This window comes from Oncorhynchus nerka, linkage group LG3 (assembly GCF_034236695.1).
Source record: "Oncorhynchus nerka isolate Pitt River linkage group LG3, Oner_Uvic_2.0, whole genome shotgun sequence".
Lineage (NCBI taxonomy): Eukaryota > Metazoa > Chordata > Actinopteri > Salmoniformes > Salmonidae > Oncorhynchus > Oncorhynchus nerka.
In genome coordinates this window covers 17,736,288-17,750,151 of record NC_088398.1, presented here as the reverse complement: position 1 = coordinate 17,750,151, position 13,864 = coordinate 17,736,288, and the positions used below count along the sequence as shown (strand labels likewise).

General features: G+C 44.1%; 1 protein-coding gene across 1 annotated transcript in view; it reads left to right on the top strand.

The window, feature by feature from the left end:
• Positions 1 to 13,864, top strand: part of LOC115103064 (DENN domain-containing protein 4B-like) — a 35,085-nt gene that overhangs the window by 6,988 nt on the left and 14,233 nt on the right. The window contains 4 exon segments of the mRNA XM_029623685.2: positions 10,554 to 10,871; positions 11,372 to 11,624; positions 11,741 to 11,810; positions 12,024 to 12,193. Of these exon segments, the coding sequence (XP_029479545.2) occupies positions 10,573 to 10,871; positions 11,372 to 11,624; positions 11,741 to 11,810; positions 12,024 to 12,193 (792 nt within the window). The 5' untranslated portion in view covers positions 10,554 to 10,572.

The window sequence follows — 13,864 nt, the reverse complement described above, 5'->3', positions numbered from 1 at the left end:
GCACCATCGAGAGCATCCTGACCGGTTGCATCACTGCCTAGTATGGCAACTGCTCAGCATCTAACCGTAAGGCACTACAGAGGCTGGTGCGTATGGCCCAGTACATCCAGGACCTATATACTAGGCGGTGTCAGAGGAAGGACCAACAAATTGTCAGACTCCAGTCACCCAAGTCATAGACTGTTCTCTCTGCTACCGCATAGCAAGCGGTACCAGACCGCCAGGTCGAGGACCAAAAGGCTCCTTAACAGATTCTACCCCCAAGCCATAAGACTGCTGAACAATTAATTAGACTGTCTACACTTTGTTTTTATGCTGCTGCTACTTGCTGTTTATGATCTATGCATAGTCACTTTACAAATTACCTCGACTAACCTGCACCCCCACACATTGACCCGGTAGCCTCGTTATTGTTATCTACATTTCTTGTTACTTTGATTGTTTTAGTTTTTTTAATACATTTTTTTCTTTACTTTAGTTTATTTAGTGAATATTTTATTAACTCTATTTCTTGAACTGCATTGTTAGTTAAGGCCTTGGAAGTAAGTATTTTAGTGGGGTGGCAGGTAGCCTGGTGGTTAGAGCGTTGAACTTGTAACTGAAAGGTTGCAAGATCAAATCCCAGAGCTGACAATATTAAAAAATCTCTCTTATATAGGGAGAGAGAGATTTTTTAATATTGTCAGCTCTGGGATTTGATCTCTCTCTCTCTCTATATATATATATATATATATATTTTTTAAATCTGTTCTGCCTCTGAACAAGGCAGTTAACCCACTGTTCCTAGGCCGTCATTGAAAGTAAGAATATGTTCTTAAATGACTTGCCTAGTTAAATAAAGGTAACATTTGAAAAATTCACGGTGATGCTTGTTGTATTTGGCACGTGACAAATCAAATTTGATTTGATTCTGAGGAAAGGCTAGAGTCCTTCCCAGATGTGTATGGCCCTCCCTCGTCATCATAAGAAAAGAGGAACGAGGTCTTATATTTGCGTGTTGAAAGTGCTTAGGCAGCTGCCAGAAAGAAATAATACAATCTGAGGAAGTGGCATGTCATCCAACTACTGAATATCAGATTCGGAAGTGGGGGTAGTGTTGGGAGAATATGAAGTGAGTAGGTTTGTGGGATGATGCAGGTTGGGTCTACTTCTGGTGGAGTCCAGGTGCAGCCTATTTGTTATTCCTATCTCCATACTCCACAACGAAGTCAGGTTGGGGAGGCCGTTGAAACTCACGCAACTCCTCTGTAAGCCTGAAACTGTGTGTCATGTCAGCCCCTCTCCTCTCATACAGGGTCACTCCTAAAAGCAAACCTGATGTTGTTGAAGAAACAGACTTAGTAACAGTCAGCCAGTCTGTCACCTGTTCAAGAATCTCTCCTTTGTACTGCTGTAACAGCAGCATTATACACTGTGCTTTAGGGCCTGGTTCACAATGCTTAGCCCTGTATTGCAACTGTTGGGTCGTCTGCACTCGCATACACTCTGATTAGCTCTGAGAACAGCTCTATAGCCTTCAGCTCCATTGGCAAACGGCCAATGTCAAGATTATGTAACCATTTGCGATGGATGTCTCCTCTTTTCACTTGCATCCTGTATGGCTAACGCAGTACAAATGACTGTTTTCAAAACAGAGCATCACTTAAGACTCATACTGTGTGTAATATGTTGGACTACTTTATGCTGCGTTATGCAACACAAAGAGGAGAAATTATGTTTTAGTAGGGAAATGCATGAATATCAGTTATATGCACACACTCACACAGCCTCAAACGCAAGCAAACACTGCACCAGCCAGCCACTTTTATAGTCCACCTCGTTCAACGTCAGGGATTATATTGTCCACTGTAATGTAATGATCATCCCACTTGTGCTTGCTAAATCAAACCTGGCGACGCCTCAAAATAAACCTCTCTACACTTCCTTCCTCTCCTTTTCTCTTTCTGTCTATCATGCTCTCTGCCACTGCCCTGTCATCTGTCCCTTCAATACTCTCTTCCTCTGCTCATACTTTCTGTCAGCCCTAGCTGAATATGGCAACCGTCAGTGTGTCACCTACACAAATACGCACACACTTTGCACCTATCCCCCCTGTCGTACACACAGAGATCCAGTTCTCTTGCTACAGCCTGTAGTTCATTCCTCCTTTCTCTTTCCAAACTCCATCTCTGCCAGCTAAAGGCACGGTCTGTCCCTCCTTCTATCCACTAAACTAGCATAAACACTTTAGCCACATTACCATAGGGGTTAGGTAAAAGCCCAGTGCATCACAACAAGGAAAAGATAGGTCTTCCAAGACCTATCACAATTATTGGCAATTGCCCACACCAAACTCTCTAACATTGTCTAGTACCCTACCTACTGCTAAATGTGGATGGATACATCTTGGTTCTAGCGTCTAAAAAAAAATTACGGACACTTTATTTTCATGGATACTATACAAAATCGAGATAATGAGACAGTTGGTTGGTGCATCATATTGTAAACTTAAGCCAGCATTGACTGAAGTGCCTTTCATGATGCTCTCAGCCTCTCCCAGTAGGGAGTCTTGGATATTTATAACTTTAGATCTCCTTCAAGTGTCTGTCATTTCTCTCCCATTTCAACAGTAAGGTCTGTCGGCTTTTCCCGTGTTGTTTGGCAATAGGCTAATCCTTAAAATGTTGACGTGGCCCACGGGTGACAGTTTTCCAGAAATCCTGAGAAGCTGCTTTTTGTTGAAGTGCTAGTCAGTTATCACACCAATACCTGGAGACGTTTGAATTTGAATTGTAATACTTCAGCAACAACAGAGAGAGAAGACGAGAGCTGCTGAAGCTGTCTGAAGCAGGTCTCTTTATTAGAGGCAGAACCGACTCTGACCAGGCTTTAAATAGAAGCGTCGTTTGAAATAATCAAATCAAAGTTTGTCACGTGTCCCGAATACAACAGTAGACCTTACAGTGAAATGCTTACTTTCAGGCTCTAACCAATAGTGAGAAAAAAAGGTGTGTGTAGGTAAGTAAAATAAATAAAACAGCAGTGAAAAGACATTTGAAAGTAAGAGTAGCAAGGCTATATACAGACAACGGTTAGTCAGGCTTATTGAGGTAGTATGTAGGTATTGTTAAAGTGACTTTGCATATATGATTAACAGAGAGTAGCAGTAGCGTAAAGAGAGGGGTTGGCAGGTGGTGGGACACAATGCAGATAGCCCGGTTAGCCAATGTGCGGGAGCACTGGTTGGTCGGGCCAATTGAGGTAGTATGTACATGAACGTATAGTTAAAGTGACTATGCATATAAGATAAACAGAGAGTAGCAGCAGCGTAAAAGAGGGGTTGGGGGGGAGGGGAACACAATGCAAATAGTCCGGGTAACCATTTGGTTACCTGCTTGGGGTAAAACCTGTTGAGAAGCCTTTTTGTCCTAGACTTGGCACTCCGGTACCACTTGCCATGCGGTAGTAGAGAGAACAGTCTATGACAATTTTTAGGGCCTTCCTCTGGCATCGCCTGGTGTAGAGGTCCTGGATGGCAGGCAGGCAGCTTTGCCCCAGTGATGTACTGGGCCGTACGCACTACCCTCTGAAGTGCCTTGCGGTCGGAGGCCGAGCAATTGCCGTACCAGGCAGTGATACAACCGGTCAGGATGCTCTCGATGTTGCAGCTGTTGAACCTTTTGAGGATCTCAGGACCCATGCCAAATCTTTTTAGTTTCCTGGGGGGGAATAGGTTTTGTCGTGCCCTCTTCACAACTGTCTTGGTGTGTTTGGACCATTCTAGTTTGTTGTTGATGTGGACACCAAGAACTTGAAGCTCTAGACCTGCTCCACTACAGCCCCATCGATGAGAATGGGGGTGTGCTCTGTGCTCCTTTTCCTGTTGTCCACAATCATCTCCTTAGTCTTGGTTACGTTGAGGGATAGGTTGTTATTCTGGCACCACCCGGCCAGGTCTCTGACCTCCTCCCTATAGGCTGTCTCATCATTGTCGGTGATCAGGCCTACCACTGTTATATCGTCTGCAAACTTAATGATGGTGTTGGTGTCGTGCCTGGCCATGCAGTCATGGGTGAACAGGGAGTACAGGAGGGGACTGAGCATGCTCCCCTGGGGAGCTCCAGTGTTGAGGATCAGCGTGGCAGATGTGTTGCTCTCAGGAGTGCTGATAGTCAGAGACAGTGCCAGCCACATGGCTCGATGGATGCTGCTGGAGGGGAATTAACAGTGCTTGTGGCATGAACCCTGGTGTTAGGGCCACCGAGACCTCGGAGTCTGTTTGGCTCTATGACTTTGGGTTAACCAACCAGAACTGTTATTAGAATCTTCTGTGGTCTTTAGAGTGGTGTGTCTTCCTTGCCCTGAGGTATTACCAGGGTGAATTCAGACACCCTGGACAATGTTGCGTTTTGATGTGGTCAGGGGACCATGCAGCCTGAGAGGATCTCTGTGTTGGTTTTGTTCTCAAACCCTTTTAGTTTATGGCCTAGGAAAGTGAGTAGGAGGAGAGTGACTAGCAGAGGAATACATTTTGTTTGAGGTTGAGAATTGAGACCAAGTAGGCCTAGTCGTGCTTTTTTGGAGTAAGTGAAATGACTAACCTTTCCCACTGAAATGACTAACCTTTCCCACTTAAATGACTAACCTTTCCCACTGTAGTTGCATGTATCAAGTTTCCTGAATTGAATTGTGGATGGCATTTAGATTGATCAAAGCATTATCAAGGATCAACTCTGGAAGTTATCCACATCGAAGACACTCTTGCTCCCTGATCCTTAAGTTCTGCCAGTCTGTGTTGCAACATCAGCAAGACATCATGTGTCATGTGTCATCTAGAGAGGTGTCAATAAGTGTTTCCCAACCCCTGGACTGTGGACTGGCACTGGCCCATGAGATGTCACTTACTCGTAAATCCGATGATCTCACACAAATTTTAGTCTACCCTCTAGTGCTAGTTTTAGTTAAGAAGTACTTACTCCGAGAAGGAGAAGCATAGCTTGTCGAATCCTGATAACTTCCAAAAACACTGGTGTAGGTCATGCCTTCTCTTTGGTGGTCTAATGGGCCAAGATCACCTTCATAACAACATGCTGATTGGACAGAGAAGGATTTGTCCCCCCACCACCCTACAGTATTTAATCATCATACCCTTCAAGTTAAGTTCACACTAATGGAAGGCTCCACTATCGCTCTTCTAGGCCTACATTTTGCTCCAGGCAGCTCTGTTAAGTCAGAGTTGTGGTCTTTGGTAAACAGTGTGTGATAATGTACTTTTCCCACTGTCAACGCTTTGGATAATGCTATTTACCGTGGTGAGCTTGTGAAATGACCATTGTGGTGCAGTACTCCCCTCTGGGCCTCACTCTGTTCACTGTGTGTGTGTGAATGTATTTCCCCTCTTAACATCATCACGTGCTTGCCCCGTGCACACAAAAGGAGCATTGTGGGCCGTCCGGGCCTCCATTTTAGGGTGGTATTGTGGTGATGCCCCTGAGTTGGTGTGGGCGTGGTTGTACCAGCTACCAGGCATCTCTCTCCCCGTCGCTGACTTCCAGCATCATCTCGCTGGGAAGAGCGACCCTGAATACCTCCTCTGTCACTAGCTGTGGCTCTGGTTGAAGGCCAGCTATGGGCAGCAGCATTCTGACAAGCACAAAGGCACTGCCTCTGGGCAGCATTCATCCCTAACAACTTTATCTTAAGCATTGTTTAGACAGGTAAATCATCTGGCAAGCATATTTTGAGGAAGAATGTTTTGCATTAAGTTGCAAGATACAAGTATTTGTAACAGCTGTTAGCACTGTACATTTCTGCTGTATTTAAAATACATTTTGTGAGTGCTGTGGTGAGTATTTAAAATGATCTGGGAGTGTTTTTTTTTAAAGATCTCCACAATTTTGTCATGTCAAAATGTTGCCCCAGCTATGCATAACACAAAGTAAAAATCAATACTTTCGAGGGTAATATTGACAAATCCATGAAGGAATGTTGACGTGTGAAATGATGCGTGTAGCCCCTCTTCACACACACAATTTCACACATTCTCAAACATGTCAGGAGTTTGAGAACCTGCTGTATAGGAAGAGTGAGAGGGCCAGTCTGCCAGTTCGGGGGCAGGATTTCTAGCTGCCAAGCCTGAACAGAGCTCTCCTTGTCCGTTTGGGGTGTTCTTATCACGAGCTCACACCTGGAGAGATGTGGGGGCGCGGGTTGAGTTGTCACTCCACTGGCTCAGAAATAACTCTTCTCAATCCGTTGGAGGCAAGGCTACTCTGTAATTCACACACACATACACAGTGAGCTATAACTAACTGCTATATTTGACTGATATGGGGATTTAACCTACGTAAGGTAGGGAATCTCTCCTTTCCTCAAACATTCATTGAGATGACTCATTCCTCAGTAGCTTGCGTTAGAGGTTTATAATCGTGTGGAAATATATATTCAAGCCTTTCCTGGCTGGTGCTCAACAAAAGCAGGTGAATTAAAAGAAGAACCAAACCCACGACCTGTTTTAAATATCTTGTGGCTCTTTTTATTTCCTGCTTGTTTGAAGCTACTGTTCTGAGGAGGTTGAGGTATGATGTGAGTTGCTGGAAGGCTTTCAATTGAGTTTTGTTTCTGAGCATTACCAAGCCTATTTTGACAAATTGCGTAAGCCACTGTTTCTCAATGAACCCTCAGGCAGCACACAACACACTTTGTTTTCTATGTTTAAGTATTGTATCACCCCACTGAATAATCACATCAGTAAATTATTATCTGGAAAAACAGCTGGCTGATAAGTTCAAGATGCAGTACAGACTAGATGGAGAAGTGGGTAGCGACCTGAATTCATGTGCTCAACTTGTTTGAATCTTATGTCATTTCTGTGGATGTTATTTATGAGTTATGAGTCAGAAACTCTTGACATTAGTTCCACCAAGCAGGGATGCATAACTCTAGTCCTTGATGTCTGCACTTGGTCTGATTTATCACTGATCAGTCTGATTTATAAATGATTTGCCAGGGAGGAAAGAACTAGCAGAATGACAGACTAAAACAACCCCTCTTCTTAGCTCCACTTCTCCCGTTCCATAGTAGGCCATGGTCCAATACTTCACATTCAGCTCGTGTGATCATGGTGGTGGTGGTCCACTGCTTCCAGGCTGAAGGACACTGTCAGACACGGTGCCATTCTGGGGAATAAGACCTTTACTGCTGTCTTGTTGCTTGTCTAAATATGTCGTATTCTATATCTATGATGCACTGGGTTTCATACGAATGGGACTTCAAAAGCCTCTTGTCAGGATGTGGGCGCTCTAGTTCCAGAGCTCGCTCTCTCTTGCTCTCGCTTGCTCTCTCGCTCAAACTACTGACAATTTCAATGAATTCATTTCTCAGTTATGTTGACAAGGATATTGAAATGACTTGCAGTTGCAAGGATTGTGACCAATATTAAGACATATTGGACATTGGGGCAATTCAGTAGTCAAAAGGGGTTTTCCAGTGTGTGTGTTTTGTGTGTACATTCGCGAGCGCAAGCGTGGGTGTCAGAGAGAGACAGTGCACGTTACCATGTACGTAGGATATTATGAAAAGGGAAACGACAATTTATTAGCCTACATCAGCAATTTCTGGAAAACCCTGAGATTCAGTGTCCTTGATAAGTTCCCAGCAGGGCAACACCCTTTTATTATAGTACCATTGTAGGCCTTAGGGCCTAACAGATCCGTTATACTGGTGTGGTTGTTTTGCAATCAAATTCTGCACTGAAATATTAATTTTCTTAAGATAATAATACAATGAGCTCAAACCTTTGACAGTAATACAATTTTTGCTGTTTTGGTTCTGTACTCCAGCACTGGATTTGAAATGATACAATGACACTGAGGTTAAAGTGCAGACTGAGGCTATTTTAATACATATCGGGGGAACCGTTTAGAAATTGGATGACATTTGGATGCTAGCATGATTACGGAATGAATTGTGAATAATGTTGAGAAAGTTAGACTCGCAAATATCATACCCCGAAGATGTGCTACCCTGTCAACATTACAATAACAGGAGAGGTTAGCGTTATTGGGGGGTATTAAATTTGTGCGTCTAACTTTCTCTCTCAACATTATTCACAATTCATTCAGTATTTTCCGTAATCATGCTAGCATCCACATTAATGTAGAAGTGTTCAGAAATATGTTCTATTCTTATTTACAATAAAAGTGACTCAAATGACACACTACATTATTTAACATTCATTTATATTGGGCACAAAATGATCTGAAACACAACCAAAACAAAGAGCAAATACATCATCAAATATCTATCTACAGTTAAACAACAAAAAATAGTCATTTTGTCATCACTGTATATTACCACCTCCTGTGTCCTGTCATAATTTCCCCCCTGAAGAAGTGTCACCATGCTCCAGTGTCACTAGGAAGCTACTGATGAACTCTTGGAATATAACAGGAAACAGGCTGCCAGTGGCCACTTCCTGTTTGCCAGTTAACCTTTAGAGCCCAACCTGCATCGATTTCCTCTACTCTCACTTTTTCAAGGCCATTTTAGTCATTCTCTCACTCTCTAGGCATGTATAGTACTCTTACACGTTAGATGTGCTAACTACAGTAGGCTACTAGTCTCAAGCGTACTTGGTAGCAGGCTACAACTTTCGTTAGCCTAATCTCTGTTCATTCTAATGACTCTGCTCTCTCGTTCTGGGAATTCCTGAAAAGCAGTTATATCAGTGCTTTATCAGAGAGCAACAGATTGACAGCGCAAAGCAAACCCCCAGTCATCCCAAGCCTATTACGACTAGAAAGAACAAGAGAAAAACGTTGGGCTGGTTGCAGAGAGCGAAAGAGAGAGGGGGAGTGCCTAGGTTACATAAGAGGGGTTTACTGGTACAGTTTCTACTGACTGTGACACAACAGCATCCTATTTTTATGCCCTCCAACTCTCCCCTCCACGCTCAGTGCACTTTTAGTTTAATCACACATTCATTTTGTAACTAAGCACAGTTAGAGACTTATCTCCCTCACCAACTTTAAACATCTGCTATCTGAGCAGCTAACTGATCGCTGCAGCTGTACATAGTCCATCGGAAAATAGCCCACCCAATTTACCTACCTCATCCCATACTGTTTTTATTTATTTACTTTTCTGCTCTTTTGCACACCAGTATCTCTACCTGCACATGACCATCTGATCATTTATCACTCCAGTGTTAATCTGCTAAATTGTAATTATTCCCCTACCTCCTCATGCCTTTTGCACACAATGTATATAGACTCGTTTTTTTTTTTACTGTGTTATTGACTTGTTAATTGTTTACTCCATGTGTAACTCTGTTGTTGTCTGTTCACACTGCTATGCTTTATCTTGGCCTGGTCGCAGTTGTAAATGAGAACTTCTTCTCAACTAGCCTACCTGGTTAAATAAAGGTGAAATAAAAAAATTAAAACAGTGGAAATAAAAAGGCAACACACTGTCCTGTCTTCCTAACAGTCGAGACTAAACGATTCATCCGCTCTGTGAGGATGGCCTATCCATCCCGTATAAATGCTGTTCTAGACTAATGCTCCCTCTGAAATGATTGGAGAGGGAATCCAGAGGGGAAAATTACATTCATGTGAATGGCCCCTTATGATACATTTTTTTTATTGACTTTTCATCCACATTATTTGTTTCTAATAATTTGCTGAATCGTTTTTTAAATCAGTTTTTAATTAGATTTGACGTATCGGTTGGTTTGGTTTACCAAACTATCAATGTTAACTAGCTAGCTAGCTTTAAATAGCTAGCTTTGAATACCGCAACACTGCAGAAGCAAATAGGACTGCATTAGCAGAGATGGCTTGCAGTAGTGAAGGTTGTCCACTACTCTGACTGGCACAAAATGTATGGTGAGCCTGTGCGCCAGTGGCAGGAGTGGCATCTACAAAGGGTTAGGCTTATCTACGAAGCCCAACCGACGGATAGGAAGTTGGTAATGGAGGGGTGTGCGCTATGCTGCTGAGGCTACGGACTTCCGCTGACCATCCGAAGTGCAACAACAAGCCGGATCCCATCCATGACTTCTGAACTTTCTTGATTTGCCAACTGTATCACATTTATTGTTTTGTTTTCTTGTTGTATTTCCTGAAGCATATGAAATCCAACTTTTAGTTGCCATGTATACTGAAATAAACTAACTAAACTAATGGGTGAGTGGTAATTGGTGGGATCTCCCCTCTCAGCAGAACTCAGCAGCTTATTGTTGACCTCTTAGACTGGTCAGATCTGTATGAAATGAGAATGACTAAAGGCCTTTGAGTCCAAAATAAATATTTGTGTGTGGGACTGTGTGTGCATCCACATGCAGTGATATCGTTATCACTGTCCTGGTTGTTGATCTACTGCCAATGATGAGAACCAAATATTGTCTGTCTGGATAATAAGGTTATGTTTCTATAAGACTGTCGGAAGGAAGAAATCCATTATTCATCAACTGTTCAGCCAGTTGTATGTTTACATAAACGAGATTGCACAATCTCACCTTGGTTCCCTCTCCTTCTCTTTTTCTCCCTCCCTCCCTCCCTCCCTCTCCACAGAAGTTGGCAGACAGGCGGCATGACGGAGGAGAAATGCCCCCAGCTAGTGGACTACTTTGTGGTGGCAGGGCTGGCTCCGGGGGGCTCGGCCCCACTGGACGAAGAGGGCCAGCAGAGAGGGGGCCGGGTGGTGGAGCCAGTCATAGACCTGGCGGTGATCGCCCGGGGCTTGGGGGAGGAGGTGCCCGAGGGCTTCACCTGCATCGAGAAGACCCAGGGGGGCCACCCGGCCGGGCTGAGCGCCGGACTCATCAACAACCCCCACATGTACCTGTGTTACCGCCGTGGGCATGACAAGCCACCCATCCTCGACCTTGGGTGAGACACTCCAGCAGTGATGAAAAAAATGATCATTCTATTCTGTGTGCTGGAGTCGGACATTAGCCACAACATCAATTTAAAGCTATGCATGGTTCTTGGAGTTCACCGACTGGAGTTCACATACTGTAGCTAATGCATAACAATGCTTTGAGCTTGCATTATGCAATTATTGACATACTGCATGCTGTAACCATGGACGTGTGACCACAAAGCTTTTATTGTATGCTATTGCTATGTAGCCCTAAACTGCTATAGTCAGTATGGCCAAGCCATACATGACTGCAAAATGTAATTGTATATATACCCATTGATTATTTAATGAAAGAGCTATGCACGTCACATGATACATTAATTCTGGACAACGTGTGGGATGTCTTCTAAACATGAAAAGAAAAGCTTTCCTTGAATGAGTGATAGAAATTGGTTTCTGTGAACTGGGTAACTAGTGACATTGACTGACTCATTGTCCCGACTCTGCCCCCTCCCCCGGTCCCCAGGGTGCTGTACGAGGGCAAAGAGGTGGTGAAGCAGGGCTGGAATGTGATCGAGACCACCCCCTACAGCCGCTCAGCCAGCCTGAGCTCCGGGGGGCCTGCCACCCACCGCACCTTCCTGACCTACCGCCGGGCCCCAGAGTCCCAGGCCCTCCACACCCTGGGGGTCACAGACATCTCCCTCCTGCTGCCCAGCAAGGGGGAGGTGGCCCCCCACACCTTCTGCCGGGTGGAGAAGAACCTCAACACTGGCATAGTGCGTTTGAAGAGCTCTGTTTTTCTACTCTATTTTTTAAAACTTCATTCTTAATCTCTCTTGCTCTCCCTCCATCCCTCTCTCTCTCACTGTGCTTTGTTGTTTTGGCTCCACAGTGGGGTCCAGCCTTATACCTGTGCTACAAGAGAGCTGTAGCCAAAGCCAACGCCCTAGTCTATGAAGCAGGTGAGTGTAGACTGTTCCATTATGACGGTATCACAGCACTCATTCTGCTGCGTCGCCATATGTGACGTTCTAAACAGAGGCATATTGACCTACTTTTTCATAATTAAAGACATTTAGAAGTATAAAGATCTACCAAAAATAAAAGTATCTCTGTCGTCACTAATCAAAATGGTACTTTTATTAACCGTCTGTCTCTGTGTGTGTGTTTCCCAGGTCTGATCAGTCGGTATCCTGAAGCGGACGTGGAGTCGTTCCCCCTGCCAGAGTCTGTGCCTATGTTCTGTCTGCCCATGGGTGTGACGGTGGAGAGCTGGCCCCTCAACACCAAGTACCAGCTCCCTGTCTTCTCTACCTTCGTCCTCACCAGCGCCTGTGGCGACAAGGTGGGTCCACCTGCCTGCCTCCCTCTCACACACACACTCTAACACTGCACAGTGGCTGAGCTGTTGAATCCATTGGGTGATGTGCTAAGCTGTGTAGGAAGGTTCTCTATTTGCAAGTCACCGGTTCAGTCAATTTCAACAAATGACAATAACTTAAGATGCCATTATTTGTCAGACATTGAAATACTTCACTCCATCCATGATGCCTGCAGTAACAGTGATAATCATAATGGTAATAGTAAAGTTTCCTAATTCATATTAAATCCAGACAACAAGCAAAACATTTTCTAATAAAAGCTCAGTTTATTCCGAAAAGTAAATCATATCATCCTAGTAGGATGTGCCCAGGATGAACCTGACCCCTTTCTTCAACCGTTTCCAGACCCTCCTCAGACCTATATCAAGCCAAACCACCCCTTTATTCTTTCCCTGCGCAATCATCATCATCTCCATCACCTCCCTCTTCCCCTTTCCTTTCCTTTTCCTTTCTCTGTTCCCTATCCTTCCTTTTCTGCTCTTCTCAGCCTTTTTCTCAAGCCGTGTTTTCTTATCCCCCGCCTTGTACTGTCCTGTCACCAAGGGGACCTGGCCGTTCTTCTAAGAAAGATGACAAGTATTGTTTAACTGCAATAACTAAATACTAGTATACCTACTGAACCATGTTTAGTTGTACTACTGCTTCTACTGTAATTGTTGAAAATATGATAGTTTACTCAACAGAAGGACAGTAGAATCAACATTCTAGTGCTGAAATAGTCACTAAAGCTCACCTTTGATTGACCACTCTTTGTTTCTCCGTCTTTCTCTGTGAACAAATCCAATGCCTGGACTCGCCAAGCCATGTCCTCTAGCAATCCCTCCATCTTGGCTAGGTATCTTCCCTCGACGTCCAGTTTTCTCTGTCTCCATAGGATCTCCCTCTTTCTGATCTCACTGCTCTTGTCCTTCAACCACCCCCCCTCGCTCTTTAACATTCTGTTACATTTCTGTTCAAAAGGGGTTAGGTCCTGTTTTTTCCTCATGTGATCTCCCCCTGCTTTCTGAGGGTGCTCTACTGTACGGGAGTCAGTGGGAGTCAGTGCAGGTTCCACTGTTTGGGAGTCCGTGCCATCTCTCTCCTTTGTATGGATCTGTTAAGACGAAATTAAACGACTATGAGCCTATATGGAAATTTAGCCGAGACCACTTTCACATTTGCCTTCACTTGAAACAGAGCAGAAAAGTGAATCAGAAAATGCCAGTGTTTACCAAAGTTGGGCAGTGGCGTCTGGTCCTGGATCTGCCTCTCTCACGGCAGACAGTTTTCTCGTCTTCCTAAAAAAAGAAAAGGTTTTCATATAATCATGACATTGATCAAGAATGGTTAGCATATGGCATCAGAAAATCTGACAATAGGCTGCAGTGTTTTGACAATATTTCTGAGTTAATTTTTTTGCTCACAGTTATTGGCCTTCTTGGGCGGATAGACACACTGCGTCCGCGATTCATTACATTCCCCTCTGCCTTCTGTGGGTGTTCCACTGTTTGGTTCACAGTGTCAGTGGCGTCTCTCTCCTGTGTACGGATCTGTTAGGGCAAATGGAACAACACTTAGCCTATATGGAGAGTTTAGCCAAGGCCACTCTCACATTTGCCTTCACTTGAAACAGATCTGGAAAAAAAATGTAAATG